The 22,138-nt window shown below is 52.4% G+C and overlaps 1 protein-coding gene across 5 annotated transcripts in view; it reads right to left on the bottom strand.

The window, feature by feature from the left end:
• FAM168A (family with sequence similarity 168 member A) overlaps positions 1 to 22,138 on the bottom strand; it is a 150,822-nt gene that overhangs the window by 29,532 nt on the left and 99,152 nt on the right. For all 5 annotated transcript variants that reach the window (XM_077341216.1, XM_077341218.1, XM_077341219.1 and 2 more), the window contains one exon: positions 1,702 to 1,782. In XM_077341216.1, the coding sequence (XP_077197331.1) occupies positions 1,702 to 1,782 (81 nt within the window). The remainder of the gene's footprint in view (positions 1 to 1,701; positions 1,783 to 22,138) is intronic.

The following is a 22,138-nucleotide window of genomic DNA, read 5'->3' as shown; positions in this document are numbered from 1 at the left end:
AGGTGGCAAATAAATGTTTCCAACAAGCAATCAGAAAAAAAATATTTTTGAAGCTATATGCTAGGAATTCTCTCATGCAGTTCAGAAATCAGGACCTTAAAGGTGGGCTCACTTGTTTATTTGTTCGTTCGTTTGTTCATTCGCTTGTTCACTCATTCAACGTCATTTGTACCCCAATAGGAACCTGCCCCGGCTTACATCATTGTCTCCTCTACTTTATCCTCACAACGACCCTGCAAAGCAGGAGAGGACGAGACAGTGTGACTGGTCCAAGGTCATCAAGCCAGCTTCCATGGCATGAGTAGAATTCGAACTCCAGGCCCCCAGGGACTAGCTGACACCTTTCACCACTACACATTGGCTCTCATGCAGCTACCACTCAACAGAGTGCAGCAAATCCCCTGCTATATATTTATTTATATAGGAATTTATGTCACTCACATTCACCTGAGGGTCCCAGGACTGGTCACAACAATACAGAATAAAATACAGAATAAAATAATCTAAAATACACTGAAAACATAACCCTCCCTCCCTGGCAGGAAACTAGATATCAAAGGCCTGGGTGAACAGGCACCGAAAACCATCTAATATAGGCACCCAGAGGGAGGGTGTTCCAAAGTCCGGGGGCCAAGATCTCAATGCTCAGGCAGGTCAGTATGGGAGAAGGTGCTTCTTCAAATAACAGACAGAAATGACCAATTATACTTCAGAATGGTAGCTGTGGCAAGCCAGCCCCACCACTTTTTCAGACAGGTACTAGGCTGAGGTCGTCAAGGGCATCTCCTCTTTCGTTTCTTCACCAGCAGAAGAAAACCTGATGGGTCTCAACTCACTGTGATTTTCAGCTCAGATCTGGAAGTCACCGGGATTCTGGGCCAAAACACACTAGTTCGTCTGGAAGGGATTACTTCCAAGTGTGTGTTTTCACCGCCCATTTTGGATTAAACAAATGAGCAAAACTATCCTACCTAAGAATTAAGATTGCAGGGATCTTGATCGTCCCACCAGTCAAAGACGCTCATCTGGTTGGGGGCACACAACAGGGCCTTTTTGGTGGCAGCCCCACAATTTTGGATCAGGCTTCCCCAGGAGGGTGCACCTGGCCACCCCACAGTCAATTATGAGGAGTCAGCTGAAAACAGTTTTATTTAGGACTGCGATTGACTGGTTCAGCTTTTTATTTACCGACAGTCCTAACTGGAGTTTTTACACAATGCCCTCTTATGTGTTTTGTTCTAACTGGGATTGTTTTAACGGTGCTTTTTAATAACCGTTTTATTTATAATGCAAACAGCCTGGAGTTCCACAAGGGAGAAAGACAGCCACTTAAGATAAATACCCGGAAGTGAAGGAAGCACATGGATACATACTGGCACACGCTGGCTTGGCACACAAAGTGGTATTTCAGCTCTTAACAAGAACGCACCTGACAACAGACTTTAATCGTGTCCTGCTAAATGTCCCATGGAACATTTTGTAAAAACTAATGAAGTGTTGATAATGGAACAGGGCTGAGAGAATGAAGAATCTCTGCTGAAAAATGCACAGAGACTCCCACAATATGTGGCTTAAAAAACAAACAAACAAAGGACGGAATTAAACCAGGGTGTTTTTTTTGTTTGGGGGGGGGGGGAGTTGCATGTTGCCAGGTGGAGCTGAAACTGCCTCCCAAAGAAGAAAAGAGAGAGGTCTCTTTACCTGGGGCGTAGCCAGGAGTGGTTGTCGGATACATGTTTGGGTTATAGGTAGGGGCGGCCGTGGGATATCCGGCGGGATAACCTGCAGAGAAAGAGAGAGAGAGAGAGAGAGAAGAGATGAATATGCTTTAATCGGCAGGATAACCACAGAATCCCAAAGGGGGAAGGAGGCCTTGAGGCCATCTAGTCCAACCTCTTGCACAATGCAGGATCTGCCTAGAGCAGGGGTAGTCAACCTGTGGTCCTCCAGATGTTTGTGGACTACAATTCCCATGAACCCCTGCCAGCGTTTGCTGGCAGGGGGCTCATGGGAATTGTGGTCCATGAACATCTGGAGGACCACAGGTTGACTACCCCTGGCCTAGAGCATCCAGGAAAAATATCTGCCAAACTGCTGCTTGGACTGTTAACGAGGAGGAGCATGCTGGCAGGGGCTCATGGGAATTGTAGGCCATGGACATCTGGAGAGCCACACTTTGGCCATCCCATAGACAGTAATCAAAAAAACAAGCTTAGGATAATTAATATTGTAATATTTCATTTCTATACCCCTCAGGGCGGAATGGGCTTGGGGCAGTTCACAATGATGAGACAGATTCAATAAAACCAAACACAATAATAAAACTACAATAAAATACTATTTTAAAACCCCACCTCCACTCCCTTCGTACCCACCCCCCACCTACACCAGGCTGAAGAGGACATCAGATAGGAGGAGCCAAGGAGGAGAAGATGGAGGCAGGCCTGTAAACCTTTGGATTGCCCTGGTCATAGAATCCTAGAGTTGGAAGGGTCCTCCTGGGTCATCTAGTCCAACCCCCTGCACTATGCAGGACACTCACAGCCCTATCACTCATCCACTGTCACCTGCCACCCCCTTGAGCCTTCACAGAATCAGCCTCTCCAGCCTCTGTTTAGATATCTCGAAAGATGGAGAACCCACCACCTCCTGAGGAAGCCCATTTCTTCTGGATGTTTAGATGGAGTTTCTTTTGAATTAATTAATTTCATCCCATTGGTTCTAGTCTGTCCTTCTGGAACAAGAGAGAACAACTCTGCTCCATTCTCCATATGGCACCCTTTTAAGTACTTGAAGATGTTTATCAGGTCCCTTCTCAGTCGTCTCCTCTCCAGGCTAAACAAACCAAGCTCCCCCAACCTTTTCTCTTATGTCTTGGTCTCCAAACCCCTCACCATCTTTGTTGCTCTCCTCTGGACACGCTCCAGTTTGTCAACATCCCTCTTCAACTGGAGTGCCCAAAACTGAACACAGGACTCCAAGTGAGGCCGAACCAGAGCAGAAAAAAGTGGTACCATCACCTCCTGTGATCTGGACACAGATCATGTAGACACGTTTGATACAGCCCAAAATCCCAATTGCCTTCTTAGCCACTGAGTCATACTGCTGACTCATGTTCAATGCATGGTCTACTAAGACCCCCAGATACTTTTTGCACATGCTGCTGCCAAGACAAGTCTCCCCCATCCTATATTGGTGTATTTGGTTTTTCCTACCTAAATGCAGAGCTTTACAATGTGTCCCTATTGAACTTCATTTTATTCAGCTTAGCCCACTTCTCGAGCCTATCAAGGTCATCCTTGTAGACCCGGTCGTATTGTGAACTTGGATAGCCCCACCTGGGCCCGGATCTCAACAGCCAAACCATTCCACCTTGCCGGAGACAGGTCAAGGCCAGGCACACGTCCTTGGATCATCAGCAAATTGGTGCTTGGCGAGACATATTGGGAGAGGCGGCCCTTCAGACGGCGGAACGAACCAGAGATATAAAAACAGTACTTGAGCAAAGAAGAAGTCTTAGGAGGTCACATTGATTGGTGCAAAGTTACATGGCAGGATCCCTCTTTCGGCAAACTGTTCCCAGCAGTATAGACCAGGGGTAGTCAACCTGTGGTCCTCCAGAAGTTCATGGACTACCATTCCCATGAGCCCCTGCCAGCATTTGCTGGCAGGGGCTCATGGGAATGGTAGTCCATGAACATCTGGAGGACCACAGGTTGACTACCCCTGGTATAAACCATGCACCCAGATAATTTCTGTGTCTCCACGGCTTCCTGCTAAAAATCCGCTGCCAGGGAGGGTCACTGTTCGTTTAGCAGGTGCCGCATCTCCTTCGAGGGCTGCTAGACATTTCTTCCCGACACTGAGAGCCAGCAGGGTGCAATGGTTAAAGAGACTCTGATCCGGAGGGCCGCGTTTGATTCCCCACTCCTTCACATGCAGTTGGATGGGTGACCCTGGGCCAGTCATGGTTAGAATCATAGAATCATAGAGTTGGGCCACACAAGCCATCTAGTCCAACCCCCTGCTCAACGCAGGATCAGCCCTAAGCATCCTAAAGCATCCAAGAAAAGTGTGTATCCAGCCTTTGCTTGAAGATTTCCAGTGAGGGGGAGCTCACCACCTCCTTAGGCAGCCTATTCCACTGCTGAACTACTCTGTGAAAAACCTTTTCCTGATATCTAGCCTATATCGTTGTACTTGAAGTTTAAACCCATTACTGCGTGTCCTCTCCTCTGCAGCCAACGGGAACAGCCTCCTGCCCTCCTCCAAGTGACAACCTTTCAAATATTTGAAGAGGGCAACCTCCTTTTCTCCAGGCTGTTCTCTTAGGGCTGTTCTCACAGAGCAGTTTCCTTAGGGCTCACTCAGCCCCGCCTACCTCGCAGGGTGCCCGCTGTCGGGAGAGGCATTTGCAAGCTCCTCCTGGTAGTGAAAAGCAGGGCATTAAAAAAACAGCTCCTCTCCTTCCCTCTCTACGTGCCGAACCTTCTCTAGGAACTCGATTAGCGGAAGCATCCAACTCAGCAGCCATTACCCCTGTGCGGGAATAAATAACTATTTGCTCCAACCTCTCGTTTTCATCAGTGTTAACATTCTGCTGCCTAAATCGGGTTAATTAAAGACGGTTACGCTTAATGCCGGAGATGCCGCGGATTCACTAATGGCATGCAAAGTCCGTGCCGGGGAAGAGGGCGGCTGGGCGCGCGGGATCCTGGCAAACGTCTCCTGGCCCGTTATTTATAGACGCGGCAGGCGGAATACTAATGAGGAGGGAGCCAAGGCAAAGGAAGGGAGCTGCTTGCGGCTGCCTTTCGAATCCGCTGCTGGGGGAGGGAGAGAAGCGCTGGGGCAGCCAAATATGTTGGGTCTCCCAAAAATCCATTCCCTTTGTGGCTTTCAGGCATTCCATGACAGAAGGTGCTCTTTATGAGCGGTGGGTTTTTTTCTCCAAGGGCTTACCCCAGGGTGATGCGGTAAGATCTAAATCTTGCAGCAAGAGGCAGTGTGGCGTTGAAGGTAGAGAGTGGGGGGCTTCTGATCTGGAGACCCGGGGTGTGATTCCCTGCTCCTCCTCCGCAGGCAGCCAGCTGGGTGACTGGGGGCCAGTCACAGTTCTTTCAGAGCTGCTCTCACAGAGCAGTTCTCTCAGAGCTCTCTCTATGTCGCTGGGGAGAGGAAAGGAACGGCGATTGTAAGGCACTTTGGGACTCCTTTGGGGGATTAAAATACAACTCTTCTTCACCTTCTTCTTCTAAAACCCCACTGTCAGGTGCCGTCAGGAGGTCCACTGGCAGGGCCAGAACTCCAGGAGCACTCTCACTGTGCCCTCCCCCCACCCCCAGCTCCAAAAAGACAGAGCATCCCTGCCCCAGACACAAGACCATAACAGAAGCCATGTTGGATCAGGCCAGTGGCCCATCCAGTCCAACACTCTGTGCCACACAGTGGCCAAAACACAGGGGCCATCAGGAGGTCCACCAGCAGAGCAAAAACACCAGAAGCCGTCCCGCTCTTGCCCCCCAAGCACCAAGAAGAAAAAGTATCACTGCCACAGACATAAGTACATGAGAAGCCATGTTGCATCAAGCCAATGGCCCATCCAGTCCAACCTTCACTGTCACACCGTGGCCAAAACCCAGGGGCCATCAGAAGGTCCCCCAGCAAGGCCAGAACACGAGGAGTCCTCTCACTCTTGCCTCCCAAGCACCAAGAAGACAGAGCACAACACAAAAGCACAACACCCTGCCCCACACAAGAACATGAGAGAAGCCATGTTGCATCAGGCCAACGGCCCATCCAGTCCAATAGTCTGTGTCTCACAGTGGCCAAACTCAGGTGTCCTCAGGAGGTCCACCTGCTGGGCCCATAACCAATCTCTCACGGTGAATCAACGAAAGTTTATTCATCCCGTTTGCCAAGATAAAACCTCGACTAGCCCAAGGTCACCCCGCTGGCTGCGTGTGGGAGAGCGCGGAATCACACCCGGGTCTCCAGATTAGAAGTCCGCACTCCCAACCACTACGCCAAGCTGGCTAGGAAAATACTATTTCTAAAGCTCTCACCTTTCAGAAGGACTGGCCTCATGCATCTGAGAGATTCAGGGCTTCGTCGGCTGCCTGAGGAAGGTCCAGTGACGTGGGGCTCACGGGACCGGACGGCCTTGAAGCCGTTCCGTTTGTTTCCTCAAAGGCGTGATGTCAAAGCCTCTGAGCCGGCAGTGGGTCTCCCGCAGAAGCGATTGTTTCAAACAGGGTTCTGGCCGTTCTCCGACCGAGTTCTGGGCATGCAGCCACTGATTCAGAGTTCTGTTCCTCAAGGGTGGCACAGAAAGAGCTGTCCTGAGGTGACAAGAAAGAAAACCTTTCTTGGCACACACTTGTCAGGTCTGCTTTGTTCAATTCGCTGTCAGAGACGGTGGAGGCCATGGCTGCCACGCAGGGTTTCAGAAAGTGGGCAAGGCCACCGTTACCTAGGGCTTGCTACTGGCTGCCCTCTGTCAAATGAAAGGGTCTTCCGCTGGACGGTTAAGGCATCCAAGCACCTGGACCTTTCCCTTTTCAATGAGTGGTCCCATTCCCATTTCGGGATTTCCTTCTTCCCAGGTGGTGAGAGGAGGGGAGGTACTCTGCTCGGTTCAGCCTCCTGAGTCTGCCATCTTGGGAGTTGGCTCCACCTCCAGAGGACGGCGACAAAACTGGTGAGGGGTCTGGAGACCAAGACGTAGGAGGAAAGGTTGGGGGAGCTTGGTCTGTTGAGCCTGGAGAGGAGACGACTGAGAGGGGATCTGATCGCCATCTTCAAGTATTTAAAAGGCTGCCCGGCATTCGCTGGCAGGGGCTCATGGGAATTGTAGTCCATGGACATCTGGAGGACCACAGGTTGACTACCCCTGCTGTAGAGGATGGAGCAGAGTTGCTCTCTCTTGCCCTGGAGCGACAGACCAGAACCAATGGGGTTTTATGTAAACTGCCCTGACCCTCAGGGGAGGGCGGAATATCTTAACCATAAGCCTTATATATAAAAGAAAAAGGGCCATGTAGGCGGCCCTGTCTGGGTGGTGTCCAGGTCAGCGGGCCAATCCGGATGCTACCAGCAAAGCTGGGCGCGTCCGGATTGGGCTGGCCCCTGGAGCGCCCGCCTCCAGGAGCCAGCCGTGCCACTGGCACATCATGGCAGGCTTCCGTTCAGGAGGCCAGGTGTCCGGATAAGCTGTGCGTTGCCAGGAGGGCAGGGGGCCGGGGCTGGCTTTCCCGCGGCCCCCACAGCACATCTGGCGTCTTTCAGATCCACCGGATGTCCTCTGCGGCCCATGGAGAAGCGGCCAAGGAGGGGGGCTTTCAAAGCTAGTCAATATAATAAATAAATAAATCTGGGCGTGAAATGGAGGTCACTTTGTGGGCAGGTAGTTGTGAGTTTCATGCTCTGTGCAGAGGCCGAGGCCTGCAGATTGCAGGTCTCCAGAACCACGAGTTATTCCTTCATGGAAAACGCTTGCTCATTAGTTGTGCGGCCCTCCTCTGAAGACTGAGAATTATTTCCAGGCCTCCACGACAGTATTCGTTGATCCTCATGTGCTCTTTTATCTACATACCCATTCCCTGTCAGTTCACCTGACACGAAAGGATTCAAGGTGTGCAAAGAACGGCATCCTTTTGAAGAAAGGGACGCTTGAAAAACAGAAGGGGATGCAGCCCTTTAAAAGGCAAGCGAAATAATGAAGCCATTGAAGTTCCTGCCCCCCCCCTTCGGAGCCGGTTCCAATCTGCCCAAGAGGAAGCGACAAAATAGTGCGAAAACAGATCGCTGGGAAAATGAGTTTGAGATCTGCATGCTGAAGATCCAACGTGGCTTTGATCCGTCCTGTTTGTAGCTTCAACGTATTGTCTTCGTATGTTAGTAGCAGCAATTAGCAGCTGCGGCTGACACGGACATACGTGTAAACTGCCCTGAGCCACAAGGGAGGGCAGAATATAAATGTAAGACGCAAAGAAACATACAAATAAGAAGTGGCCAGATCCTGAATCAGACCCGTGGCCCATCGAAATCAGTCTTGCCTACATGGTGGCTCTCCGTGGTCTTAGGGAGAGGTCTTTCCCATTACCTCCTGCCTGGTTCTTTTTACCCTGGAGATGTCGGGAATTGAACCTGGGACCTTCTGCATGCCCAGCAGAGGCTCTGCCACTGAGCCAGGGTCTCAGGCCAAGGTCTTTCCCATCTCCTCCTGCCTGGTCCTTTGAATTGGAGATGCTGGGGATTGAACCTGGGACCTTCTGCCTGCCAAGCAGAGGCTCTGCCACTGAGCCAGGGTCTTAGGCCAAGGTCTTTCCCATCCCCTCCTGCCTGGTCTTTTTTATTGGTGATGTCGGGAATTGAACCTGGGACCTTCTGCATGCTGAGCAGAGACTGAGGCACGGAACCTCCCCTCCATTTTACTCACTTTACTACTGGGCAATCAGTGCAGACACACAAGCAGCCCTAAGGATGCTTAGGGCTGATCCTGCGTTGAGCAGGGGGTTGGACTAGATGGCCTGTGTGGCCCCTTCCAACTCTAGGATTCCGTGATTCTATGATTCTAAGATCGGCTCCGTGCCAATGCTGGGGACCAACTCCAGGGACGTGTGCTCCCTTTCCGTCCCTCTCCAGAGCAAATGCCTCCCTCTACCAGGTCCCAAGCTGGTGTTTACAACAGACAGGGGTGGCCCAACTGTGGCTCTCCAGATGTCCGTGGACTACAATTCCCACAAGCTCCTGACATGCTGTGGCTCTCCAGATGTCCGTGGACTACAATTCCCACAAGCCCCTGCCATGCTGTGGCTCTCTAGATGTCCGTGGACAACAATTCCCACAAGCCCCTGCCATGCTGTGGCTCTCCAGATGTCCGTGGACTACAATTCCCACAAGCCCCTGCCATGCTGTGGCTCTCTAGATGTCCGTGGACAACAATTCCCACAAGCCCCTGCCATACTGTAGTTCTCCAGGGGCCCATGGACTACCATTCTCCTGAGCCCCTGCCAGCATGGCATCTGGAGAGCCCCGGCTGGGCCACCCCTGCCCTGTGGGGTCACTGCCAGTCAGCTGAGACTTGACGGCTCCCTGCCCCCCATGATGGATGAGACGTGCCGTTCGGCTTCCGAGCAGTCCGGGAGGAGGGAGATGGCCCACACGTTCCTGCAGATACAAATCTCTGCCAATCCGGCCGGGGACCTGCGGCTGCCCCCTCATCTTGCCAGAACGATCCCAGACAAAACCGACAATTACGGAGCGACGTCTCCGAGCGACAAAGGCAGACCGGTCACGGCCTCGGCCAGGGCGGCAGAGAGCTCTCCTCGCCCTCCGCCTTCCGCCGCTTGCTTTCTCTGCCCCAATTAAGGGGCGGCTGCCCATATGCTATTCTGGAACGGCTTCTGGACTGAAACCAGCGAGGCAAATTGCTCGCAAATCCATTCGCTTCTGACAAACAGAAAAGCAGACGGAGGGTGCCCAGAATATTAGGGGGAACCAGCCTGAGCGTGTTAAGAAGGCTTTGTGTTGCTCCCTCTCGGGTCTCCGGGCCAGATTCGAAACGATGCTTTGGGGAAAGGGGGAATTCGCAATATCTCGGCTGGCGAAGCGACACAGCTGTGGTTGAGAACGAATCCAGCGCAAATAATGTCTAATTTCACGGGCTGGGGAAGCCGGAAGGTCTTGTTCAGAGAGGGAATCGGAGTCGTTTGGGTGCTCAACAGGTGGCGGGACAGAGACGCAGCTCGGCGCTTAAGGAGGGTAACGCAGTTTGGCCCGACCTGTGTGAAAAAGCCAGCTGGGGTGACGGCCAGCTTCGTGCTTGAAAGATTAAATTAAACAACAACTAAAAGATGTGCGTGGCTATCCAGACAGGAATGCAAGGGGCCCGGCCACTAAAATGCACATGAGCACTCCAACTGGATCAGACCAGTGGCCATTTTTGTCTAGTGTCCTGCTCCCCAAAGGGGCCATCAGACTCCCTGTGGTAAACCCGCAAGCCCCACACCTCCTCCTCCTCCTCCACGGTCAGCCTGAGTCAGTATTTGGGTAGGGGACCACCAAGGAATCATCATAGAATAATAAAATGGAATCACAGAGTTGGAAGAGAACTCCGGGGTCATCTAGTCCAACCCCCTGCACTATGCAGGAATTCACAACTGCCTGCCCACCCACGGTGACCCCACCGCCCAAATTTCCAGAATCCAGCCTGGCCTGCCATCCCACAGTGGCAATTTGCAATGCCCTGGGCATGTAAGGAATGCCAGGGTCAGAACAGGAATCGCACAGAGCTGGAAGAGACCAAGGTTCATCCAGGGTAGCCCCAAACCTTCTGGGGGACTTCAAAATCACAACCTCATGAGAGGTGCTGAAAAAAAATAGTAGAGATATGGAAGAAGGAGGAGGAGGAGGAGGAGGAGGAGGAGGAGGAGGAGGAGGAGGAGGAGGGACAGGCTGCCCAAGGAGGAGGAGGAGGAGGAGGAGGAGGAGGAGGAGGAGGAGGAGGAGGAGGAGGAGGAGGAAGAAGAAGAAGAAGAAGAAGAAGAAGAAGGAGGAGGAGGAGGAGGAGGAGGAGGAGGAGGAGGAGGAGGAGGAGGAGGAGGAGGAGGAGGAGGAGAAGGGACAGGCTGCCCAAGGAGGAGGAGGAAGAAGAAGAAGAAGGAGGAGGAGGAGGAGGAGGAGGAGGAGGAGGAGGAGGAGGAGGAGGGGCAGGCTGCCCAAGGAGGAGGAGGAGGAGGAGGAAGAAGAAGAAGAAGAAGAAGAAGAAGGAGGAGGAGGAGGAGGAGGAGGAGGAGGAGGAGGAGGAGGAGGAGGAGGAGGAGGAGGAGGAGGAGGAGGAGGAGAAGGGACAGGCTGCCCAAGGAGGAGGAGGAGGAAGAAGAAGAAGAAGAAGGAGGAGGAGGAGGAGGAGAAGGGACAGGCTGCCCAAGGAGGAAGAAGAAGAAGAAGAAGAAGAAGAAGAAGAAGAAGAAGAAGAAGAAGAAGAAGAAGGGACAGGCTGCCCGAGGAGGAGGAGAGGAGGAAGAGGAAGAGGAAGAAGAGGAGGAGGAGGACTTAGTTTTTATACCCCGCTTTTTACCGCCTGGAGGAGCGGCTTACAATCGCCTTTCCTCTCCCCACAACAGACACCCTGTGAGGGAGGTGGGGCTGAGAGAGCCCTGAGATTACTGCTCTGTGAGAACAGCACTATCAGGATTGCGAGTGGCCCAAGGTCACCCAGCTGGCTGCCTGTGGAGGAGGAGCAGGGAATCAAAGCTGGCTCTCCAGATCGGAAGCTGCCGCTCATAACCACAACACCGCTCCGGCTCTTTGCGCCTCCCACGGAAACGGCCACATGGAACTGTCCCTTCCTTCCCTCGGGGCTGTCATAGCAGAGTTTCCAGTTGAATTGCACCTTCTCCTTTATGCCTCTTTGAAGGAGGGTTCTCTAATTCTAAGGTTATAATTCACTCTCCCCCCCCAGTTGTTTACAACTCTATCGGTATACAGACAGATTTATGTCCTTCAGCAGGCCCATAATCTGAATGGGAGCCCAGCGGTATAACCTGGTGCAAAATCATTTCCAGGCCTAGAGACGGCCAAGGCCATGGGACTAACCTCGTCTGCTTGAGAGCAAATGTCAGGGCGGGAAGAGTTACGGCTGGCATAATTAGGCAATCTGCAATACAGTTTCTCTCAGGAAGGAAAGAAAAAGAGGAGAGCTGGGAGGTATAAAAGAAGAATTACGGCAACAGGAGGGGGAGATCACTTCTGCATAAATCTTCGTCCCACCACCCATCTGAAGACAGCAGAGGTTGTAATGAAACATACTTCTCCAATTAGGTTCGCTCTCTCTTTCTCTCTCCCTCTTTTAACCATTCTATTAGCATTTCCTTCCCGGCTGCACGAATTCATAGAATTGCAAACGATCCACTGAACAAAACGCAAGCTTTACCTGAAAAGTCAAATTAGAACGCTGGACCCACAAGAGAGCTCAATTTTGACAACAAGGAGGTTGTGTGAGGAAAAGACGACAAGAAGAGCTGGCGTTTTATACTCCGTTTTCTACTACCCAAAGGAGTCACCAAGTGGCTTACAAACACCTCTCCCTTCCTCTCCACACAACAGACACAAAGTGGGGTGGGTGAGCCTGAGAGAGCCCTGAGATTACTGCTCGGTCAGAACAGTTTTATCAGTGCTGTGACTAGCCCAAGGTCGCCCAGCTGGCTGCATGTGGAGGAGTCGGGAATCAAACCCGGCATGCCAGATTAGAAGTCCATACTGCTAACCACCACACCCTGGTCAAGAACCTCAGAAGAGGCCTGCTGGGTCAGACCACAAGAGCCCTGCAGAGCCAGCCACAGGGCAGAAAGGCCGAGGCCTTCCCCTGAGAAGAGCCTCAGAAGAGCCCTGCTGGGTCAGACCAGGGAGGGTCCCTCCAGTCCAGCCTCCCGTCTCACCCAGGGGCCAGCCAGTTCCTCTGCAGGGCCAGCCACAGGGCAGGGAGGCCGAGGCCTTCCCCTGAGAAGACCCTCAGAAGAGCCCTGCTGGGTCAGACCAGGGAGGGTCCCTCCAGTCCAGCCTCCCGTCTCCCCCAGGGGCCAGCCAGTTCCTCTGCAGGGCCAGCCACAGGGCAGAGAGGCCGAGGCCTTCTTAAGGACCTCAGGAGAGCCCTGCTGGGTCAGGCCAGGGAGGGTCCCTCCAGTCCAGCCTCCCATCTCACCCAGGGGCCAGCCAGTTCCTCTGCAGGGCCAGCCACAGGGCAGAGAGGCCGAGGCCTTCCCCTGAGAAGACCCTCAGAAGAGCCCTGCTGGTTCAGGCCAGGGAGGGTCCCTCCAGTCCATCCTCCCGTCTCACCCAGGGGCCAGCTAGTTCCTCTGCAGGGCCAGCCACAGGGCAGGGAGGCCGAGGCCTTCCCCTGAGAAGACCCTCAGAAGAGCCCTGCTGGGTCAGGCCAGGGAGGGTCCCTCCAGTCCAGCCTCCCTTCTCACCCAGGGGCCAGCCAGTTCCTCTGCAGGGCCAGCCACAGGGCAGAGAGGCCGAGGCCTTCCCCTGAGAAGACCCTCAGAAGAGCCCTGCTGGGTCATGCCAGGGTGGGTCCCTCCAGTCCAGCCTCCCGTCTCACCCAGGGGCCAGCCAGTTCCTCTGCAGGGCCAGCCACAGGGCAGAGAGGCCGAGGCCTTCCCCTGAGAAGACCCTCAGAAGAGCCCTGCTGGGCCAGACCAGGGAGGGTCCCTCCAGTCCAGCCTCCCGTCTCACACAGGGGCCAGCCAGTTCCTCTGCAGGACCAGCCACAGGGCAGAGAGGCCGAGGCCTTCCCCTGAGAAGACCCTCAGAAGAGCCCTGCTGGGTCAGGCCACGGAGGGTCCCTCCAGTCCAGCCTCCAGTCTCACCCAGGGGCCAGCCAGTTCCTCTGCAGGGCCAGCCACAGGGCAGAGAGGCCGAGGCCTTCCCCTGAGAAGACCCTCAGAGGAGCCCTGCTGGGTCAGGCCACGGAGGGTCCCTCCAGTCCAGCCTCCAGTCTCACCCAGGGGCCAGCCAGTTCCTCTGCAGGGCCAGCCACAGGGCAGAGAGGCCGAGGCCTTCCCCTGAGAAGACCCTCAGAGGAGCCCTGCTGGGTCAGGCCACGGAGGGTCCCTCCAGTCCAGCCTCCAGTCTCCCCCAGGGGCCAGCCAGTTCCTCTGCAGGGCCAGCCACAGGGCAGAGAGGCCGAGGCCTTTCCCTGAGAAGACCCTCAGAAGAGCCCTGCTGGATCAGGCCAGGGAGGGTCCCTCCAGTCCAGCCTCCCGTCTCACCCAGGGGCCAGCCAGTTCCTCTGCAGGGCCAGCCACAGGGCAGAGAGGCCAGGGCCTTCCCCTATGAAGACCCTCAGAAGAGCCCTGCTGGGTCAGGCCAGGGAGGGTCCCTCCAGTCCAGCCTCCAGTCTCACCCAGGGGCCAGCCAGTTCCTCTGCAGGGCCAGCCACAGGGCAGAGAGGCCGAGGCCTTCCCCTGAGAAGACCCTCAGAAGAGCCCTGCTGGGTCAGGCCAGGGAGGGTCCCTCCAGTCCAGCCTCCAGTCTCACCCAGGGGCCAGCCAGTTCCTCTGCAGGGCCAGCCACAGGGCAGAGAGGCCGAGGCCTTCCCCTGAGAAGACCCTCAGAAGAGCCCTGCTGGGTCAGGCCAGGGAGGGTCCCTCCAGTCCAGCCTCCCTTCTCACAGGCACAGATGCTGAGGCCTTTCCCTTATGTAGCCTCCTGGCACTGGGATTCAAAGTCTGACTGCCTCTGAATGTGGAGGCTCCCTTCAGTTACGATGATTATTATATTAATAGTTCCCATTGTTGAATAAGCTGCAAAAACGTCTTGCAGAGGTTCAAGAAGTGAGTAAGTTGAGGACGTCAAAAGCTCTCTTCGCTTCAGTGAGCTGCAGTCGTCCCCCCCCCCCTCACCCAGATATGCATCCGGGAGTTTCGTCTCCTCCTGTCTCACAAGCCCAGCCAGCAATCAATATTCAGTAGCTTGATTTCACCTCCATCTCTCCCGCACTCCTCCAGCCCTTTAAGTTCCCGCATGCCGCTCTTAATTGCTTTTCTAACCTCTTCAGTATAATCTCCTTACCCTGTTGTTGTACGGATTATGGCCAAATAAAAGGTAAAGCTACATTTTATTAGTATGGAAATCAGAAGTCAACTCTCACATGAAACGGGGAGGGGAGGGGCTGTTCCTACGCGTCTCCCCTGCCCTCCATCTCAAGAAGATTATAAAACCAGAGAGTAATAAAGGAGGGCTTGGTTCTAATAAGCTTTCTTCGAAATTCTGCCAGGAATACAAAGGCGGTCCAGAGCAAAGTGCCTGACCAGATCTGGCGTGTCTCCGATGAAGAGGCATGAAACGCATAAATATATAAAGCTGCCTTTTACAGAATGAGAACGTCAGTCCATTAAGGTCAGGACTGTCTGCTCAGCCCTCCTGCATCCTCGGACAGAGATCCTCCTGCCCGGTCCCTTTTAACGGGAGATGCTGAGGATTGAACCAGGGGTGTTGGCTTCTGAGGTCCTTCACGCCACCTCCTGCCGGGTCCCTTTTAACGGGAGATGCTGAGGATTGAACCAGGGGTGTTGGCTCCTGAGGTCCTTCACGCCACCTCCTGCCTGGTCCCTTTTAACGGGAGATGCTGAGGATTGAACCAGGGGTGTTGGCTCCTGAGGTCCTTCACGCCACCTCCTGCCTGGTCCCTTTTAACGGGAGATGCTGAGGATTGAACCAGGGGTGTTGGCTTCTGAGGTCCTTCACGCCACCTCCTGCCCGGTCCCTTTTAACGGGAGATGCTGAGGATTGAACCAGGGGTGTTGGCTTCTGAGGTCCTTCACGCCACCTCCTGCCGGGTCCCTTTTAACGGGAGATGCTGAGGATTGAACCAGGGGTGTTGGCTCCTGAGGTCCTTCACGCCACCTCCTGCCCGGTCCCTTTTAACGGGAGATGCTGAGGATTGAACCAGGGGTGTTGGCTCCTGAGGTCCTTCATGCCACCTCCTGCCTGGTCCCTTTTAACGGGAGATGCTGAGGATTGAATCAGGGGTGTTGGCTTCTGAGGTCCTTCACGCCACCTCCTGCCTGGTCCCTTTTAACGGGAGATGCTGAGGATTGAATCAGGGGTGTTGGCTCCTGAGGTCCTTCACGCCACCTCCTGCCCGGTCCCTTTTAACGGGAGATGCTGAGGATTGAACCAGGGGTGTTGGCTCCTGAGGTCCTTCACGCCACCTCCTGCCAGGTCCCTTTTAACGGGAGATGCTGAGGATTGAACCAGGGGTGTTGGCTCCTGAGGTCCTTCACGCCACCTCCTGCCTGGTCCCTTTTAACGGGAGATGCTGAGGATTGAACCAGGGGTGTTGGCTCCTGAGGTCCTTCACGCCACCTCCTGCCCGGTCCCTTTTAACGGGAGATGCTGAGGATTGAATCAGGGGTGTTGGCTTCTGAGGTCCTTCACGCCACCTCCTGCCCGGTCCCTTTTAACGGGAGATGCTGAGGATTGAACCAGGGGTGTTGGCTTCTGAGGTCCTTCACGCCACCTTCTGCCTGGTCCCTTTTAACGGGAGATGCTGAGGATTGAACCAGGGGTGTTGGCTTCTGAGGTCCTTCACGCCACCTCCTGCCTGGTCCCTTTTAACGGGAGATGCTGAGGATTGAACCAGGGGTGTTGGCTTCTGAGGTCCTTCACGCCACCTCCTGCCTGGTCTTTTTTAACGGGAGATGCTGAGGATTGAACCAGGGGTGTTGGCTTCTGAGGTCCTTCACGCCACCTCCTGCCTGGTCCCTTTTAACGGGAGATGCTGAGGATTGAACCAGGGGTGTTGGCTTCTGAGGTCCTTCACGCCACCGCCTGCCTGGTCCCTTTTAACGGGAGATGCTGAGGATTGAATCAGGGGTGTTGGCTTCTGAGGTCCTTCACGCCACCTCCTGCCTGGTCCCTTTTAACGGAAGATGCTGAGGATTGAACCAGGGGTGTTGGCTTCTGAGGTCCTTCACGCCACCTCCTGCCTGGTCCCTTTTAACGGGAGATGCTGAGGATTGAATCAGGGGTGTTGGCTTCTGAGGTCCTTCACGCCACCTCCTGCCTGGTCCCTTTTAACGGGAGATGCTGAGGATTGAATCAGGGGTGTTGGCTCCTGAGGTCCTTCATGCCATCTTCTGCCTGGTCCTTTTCACGGACCTTTGGTCACCTATTACAGTGGCTGAGCCATAGGGTTGTGAGTGTCCTCCATAGTGTAGGGGGTTGGACTAGATGACCCAGGAGGTCCCTTCCAACTCTATGATTCTATGATTCTATTCCTTTGTCAACCGTAATCTGGAGAGTCAGAGAGAGTGGGAACAAGAGGCCTGATGATATCTTGGCTCCCTGATTAAGTCACACAATGAAAATTCTACATGCATCCTTTTTACAATGAGTTTCGACAGCAAGGTCATCCTTTGCTGGAGACCGCTACGTTAGATTACTGCAAAACCCACAATAAAGACACTCTAACCATGGTGAAATTAAGGTCATACCTGAAAAATAAACCCATTTCAAAATTCGAGGGGAGTTGGGAGGGCTGATTACGAAAGCAGGAGATGAATTAAGAGTGAGAAGCAATTTAAAACAGCATCGAACTATACAGCAAATGTATTACAAGGTTGAAGCAGGTGAATAAAATTTGAATTCAAATGTATAAAGAATTGGAATTTGAATAATAAGGTTTTTAATATTGATTTTTCTCCTTTATAGACTGGATTTTTTATTCTGGATTTGATAAGATTAATGATTCTAGTTAATATGTTCCTATTGACCTGGAGCAGTGACACGACGTGTCATCTGGAACAGTGGTCCCCAACCTGCGGGCCGCGGCCCGGTGCCGGGCCGCGAAGGCCATGGCGCCGGGCCGCGGCTCCCTCTCCCCGCCCCCGCCCCGCGCAGTAAAAAACTTCCGGGAGGGCAGGGAGAAGGAATCGGGGCCGCACCCATGCGGGCGTGGCTCGCGGGCGCGGCCCGGTGTGCGGGCGCGGCCCGGTGTGCGGGCGCGGCTCGTGGGCGCGGCCCGATGCGGGGGCGTGGCCCGCGCGCGGGCCGCGGGCCGCTCCCCAATACCCTGCCGGTCCCCAACCTCAGAAAGGTTGGGGACCACTGATCTGGAATATGTAATAGCGAAAATTAATAATATAGTGGCTCTGCAGGTATGAATTTTCTGGTGGTCCCGGGCCCACGGGATGTTCGCCTGGCCTCGACCTGGTGGAATGAGCTCCCGGAAGAGCTAAAGGCCCTGCGGGAGTTACCAGCTTTCTGCAGGGACTGCAAGACGGAGCTCTTCCGCCAGGCATATGGTTGAGGCCAGGGCAATTCCCCGTTAGTCCATTGGAGGATCCCTTCCAACACTGAGATCTCCAACATCGAGATCGTTATATTTAGATCTACTGGACTGGCCCACCCTCTTCTGAATGTGATTCCCACCATGCTGATCATAGGGGAAAATGGGAAATTGGGATTGGAATTGTGACCGCTGCCGCTTATATGATGTATGGTAGATTATCTAATTTGGGGATTTTATGGGGTTTTTACTGTGTTTTGATTGTTTTATGTTGTCAACTGCCGTGAGACCAAATTGGTGAACGGCGGTCCAAAAATTAAATTCTATAATTCTATTCTATTCTATAAGCGGGTATTTGCCGAAATTGAAATAAAAGCCTGCTCCAGCCAGCCAATGGTTGCATTGCCTTTTACAAATGTGTACTGGAAGCTGAGCTTAGAATCATAGAATCATAGAGTTGAAAGGGGCCATAGAGGCCATCTAGTCCAACCCCCTGCTCAACGCAGGATCAGCCCAGAGCATCCTAAAGCATCCAAGAAAAGTGTGTATCCAGCCTTTGCTTGAAGACTGCCAGTGAGGGGGAGCTCACCACCTCCTTAGGCAGCCTATTCCACTGCTGAACTACTCTGACTGTGAAAATTTTTTTCCTGATATCTAGCCTATATCGTTGTACTTGAAGTTTAAACCCATTACTGCGTGTCCTCTCCTCTGCAGCCAGCAGAAACAGCATCCTGCCCTCCTCCAAGTGACAACCTTTCAAATACTTAAAGAGGGCTATCATGTCCCCTCTCAACCTCCTTTTCTCCAGGCTGAACATTCCCAAGTCCCTCAACCTATCTTCATAGGGCTTGGTCCCTTGGCCCCAGATCATCCTCGTCGCTCTCCTCTGTACCCTTTCAATTTTATCTAGCTTGCTGTGGCAGCTTACAGGACATCAATGGTTTGACTGAGGGACTCTGATCTTTTTTTCCCTTTTGCCTTCAATGGCAAAAGAAATGACTATGCTGGATGGGAGAGCCTGTGATGATGGAGCATTTCCCACCCTCGGCTTATATGCGAGTGAATAAGTTTGCTCTGAATCTGTGGTAAAATTAGGAGCCTCGGCTTATATGCGGGTCGGCTTATATGCGAGTATATACGGTACATTAATTTTTGAAAAATATGATTTGTTATATCTAATCCCTTTCCTACTTCGTATTCCCCCTCTTATATTTCTTACATTCGCCTTCCCTTTCCTCTCCCCACAACAGACCCCCTGTGAGGGAGGTGAGGCTGAGAGAGCCCTGAGATTACTGAAGAAGAAGAGTTGGTTCTTATATGCTGCTTTTATCTACCCGAAGGAAGCTCAAAGTAGCTTCCAATCACCTTCCCTCGCCTCTCCCCACAATAGACAACCTTTTAAGGTGAGTGAGGCTGAGAGAGCCCCAATATTACTGATGAAGAAGAAGAGTTGGTTCTTACATGCTGTTTTTCTCTATCTGAAGGAGTCTCAAAGGGGCTTACAACTGCCTTCCCTTTCCTCTCCCCACAACAGACACCCTGTGAGGTGGGTCACTCTGGGCCAAGAGAGAACAACTCTGCTCCATCCTCTACAAGGCAGCCTTTTAAATACCCTCCAGGCCCAGAAGAAAAGGAAGAAGAGAAGCTCTGCCCTTTTCAAAGGACACCTGCTTCCACCTGCTTCGCTGGTCCTTACCCAGAGAAGCCAATTCACATGGGATGGTCAACCAGATTTTTTATTTGTTTGTTTCAATTTATTTCCCGCCACTGCCGAGACCAGCTCGTGGAGGGTCCAGTAAAAACCCCATTAAAACCCCATTAAAACGGGCAACAAAATTACAATAAAAATACAGCAACATGGCAGTAATACCTCCAAACTACCCCCACCCTCCCATCTCTACCTGTTCTTGTGAGGACCCTAGACGGCTCAATTTGTATCAGCTGTAATCTCCGGATCAGGCACAAGGGCAGGCCCACGTAGAGCGAGTTACAGAAATCTAATCTGGAGGTGACCGTCACATGGATCACCATGGCCAGGTGTTCAGGGGACAGGTAGGGCGCTAGTAGCCAAGCCTGGCGAAGATGGAAAAATGCCTGGTCAGCTACCCTCTTGACCCATGCTTCTATGGCTGGTGAGGCATCAATGGTCACTCCCAAATTCCTGGCCTGGGGCGTGGTCCTAAATTGCATCCCCACCAGGGTAGGTAATCGCGCTTCCTGTATAGTGAGAGAGATTCACAGGAGTCCCGTTTTCCTCGGTACCAGTTCAACCGAGCATCAGAGGCTGCTCTTTATCGGAATCAACCCCCACATGAGTATTCCATGATTAAATTTAGTGGGTGTGAAATTTCATTAGGTTGCTCAATTTTAAGCAGATTGGATAATTAATTCTGAAGGACGACAGAACTTAAAGCGAGGGGGGGGCGAGAAATTAATACCGCAATCTTTTTTTCTTTTTTTAAAAAATCTCGCTTCCAGCCTTCCGCCATCTGTGCGCTGATTTCCAGTCATGTAATACGTTGGTCGTCTCACAGTTCAGCTCTTGAGGAATTTATAAAGAACGCGACCTTATCAATCGAGGGAGGTTAACGGCTTGTAAATGTTGATAGATGGCCAAGAGCGATCGGCCGGACCTTTTGACCCTTATGCTAAAAAAGCTGAAACCAAAGTCAAAAGAAATCTGCATTTGCAGTGCCCTAACTATGGTAAGAAAAAGACTTTCTCTGGAGGGTAAAGGAGGGCAGACGTGCAAATATTGAGACCCCTAGCTGACTATCCACCCCCCCCTCCATTTCTTAAAGTCACTGGTATATTGATCAAGTCACAATCCCACCATCCCTAAAAACTACCGGAGGTTTTCCTGTATTTCAGGCTGCCAGGCACATTTTCATGGCAAAGACTAATTCAATAATGCTTTTTAAAAATTATTTTATTTGCCACCAAATCACAGATTTTCAAGACACTAGATGTTTAGTGTTGGTCTGCCACTGCCTTCCTCTATGTCAGAATTTCTTTACCATTGAAAAACCCTTGAAACATTATTCAGGGCCTTTCCGCACACCATAAATTTAGTATGTTACTTAACCCCCAAAGACGCTATATTCTGGGCGCTCTACGTGACGTCACCAACCTCCCGTGTCCGGCCAACAAATTTCATGCTAAATACGCTATTTTAAAGCGCAAGTTGGTGAATCCAAAAAAGTGGATTCACCAACATAAAAAGCACCTTCCTCCAGCAGACAACCAGCACACAACATGACAAAGAAATGTATGGAGGCGAAGAGGCGCTATCTCCACCTTCAATGTTCCGCCCTTGCATCCGCCTCCCTCTCCCTTCACCTGGGACAGATTTTTTTTTAATGAACTGCCTGGAGCAACAAACAGGCATACAAGCATGCAGGCAAAGCCAAAAATAATTTTTCCTCAAAGTTGTCACACAAGGCATTCTCCTCTACAGGTCCCCCTCTGAAAAATCAGGAATGGGATTCATTTTTTAAAGATTCAAGACTCGTAATTCCATAAGGGGTGGCGTTATAAAAAGCACTATGCATGTATGATCAGATGCATAAGTGTTTAAACTGAGAACTATTAATTAAAAAAAAATTGACAGGCATCACAGGACCTTTAAAGCAAGGAGAAAGGGGATTGGCTGCCTAGCTTGATTGACAGGTGGAAGAGAGCCGTGTATAATCCATGTTGCTCTCTTCCGCCATTGCCAGCAGCACATCTGGAGGATAAGAAAAGGCGGCAGACTACAGAGAAAAGTCAAGAACGTGAGGAATGACTGGTGAGGAATGCAATATTATTTAGCGCTACGCCATTCAGCCGAGGCAACGCTATTTTTTGTGATGTGCAGAAATGCCCTCAGTCTTCGAGAAACCCCAGAAGTAGCATAATCATGCAGAATATGGTTGGGAAGCAGAGCTGTGGACGTTCCCACCCAAATGGCTTTACCATTGCCTGCCTCTGCGCAGCACCCCTGCCCTTCCTTGGGGGTGCTCCATCCAAGTAAACCATTACTGGCTATGCTTAGCCTTGGTTAGTCTGAAGAATTCAGGCTGCCATGCACAGAAACCCACTTGGCTCCATGACATTTTGGTCCAGCAACCCCCCCCCCCCACACACACACACTAATGCTTCCCGATCCCACACCCAAAGAAACCTTTTCCATTAGCCGCTTTCTTAATCACCCCGAGGAGCACAAAATCAGGAAGGCAGAAAATCATTCCAATGTGTAAGGAGTGATTTCCTTCAAGGAATACTGACAGACATTAAACATGAAAGACAATGGAGACCCCCAGAGCATAACCCGCCCCCGCCTCCCCCCTCCCCTCCTGC

This window comes from Paroedura picta, chromosome 6, assembly GCF_049243985.1.
Source record: "Paroedura picta isolate Pp20150507F chromosome 6, Ppicta_v3.0, whole genome shotgun sequence".
Classification (NCBI taxonomy): domain Eukaryota; kingdom Metazoa; phylum Chordata; class Lepidosauria; order Squamata; family Gekkonidae; genus Paroedura; species Paroedura picta.
The sequence above is the reverse complement of the archived record's forward strand: the minus strand, read 5'-3'. Positions and strand labels throughout refer to the sequence as shown.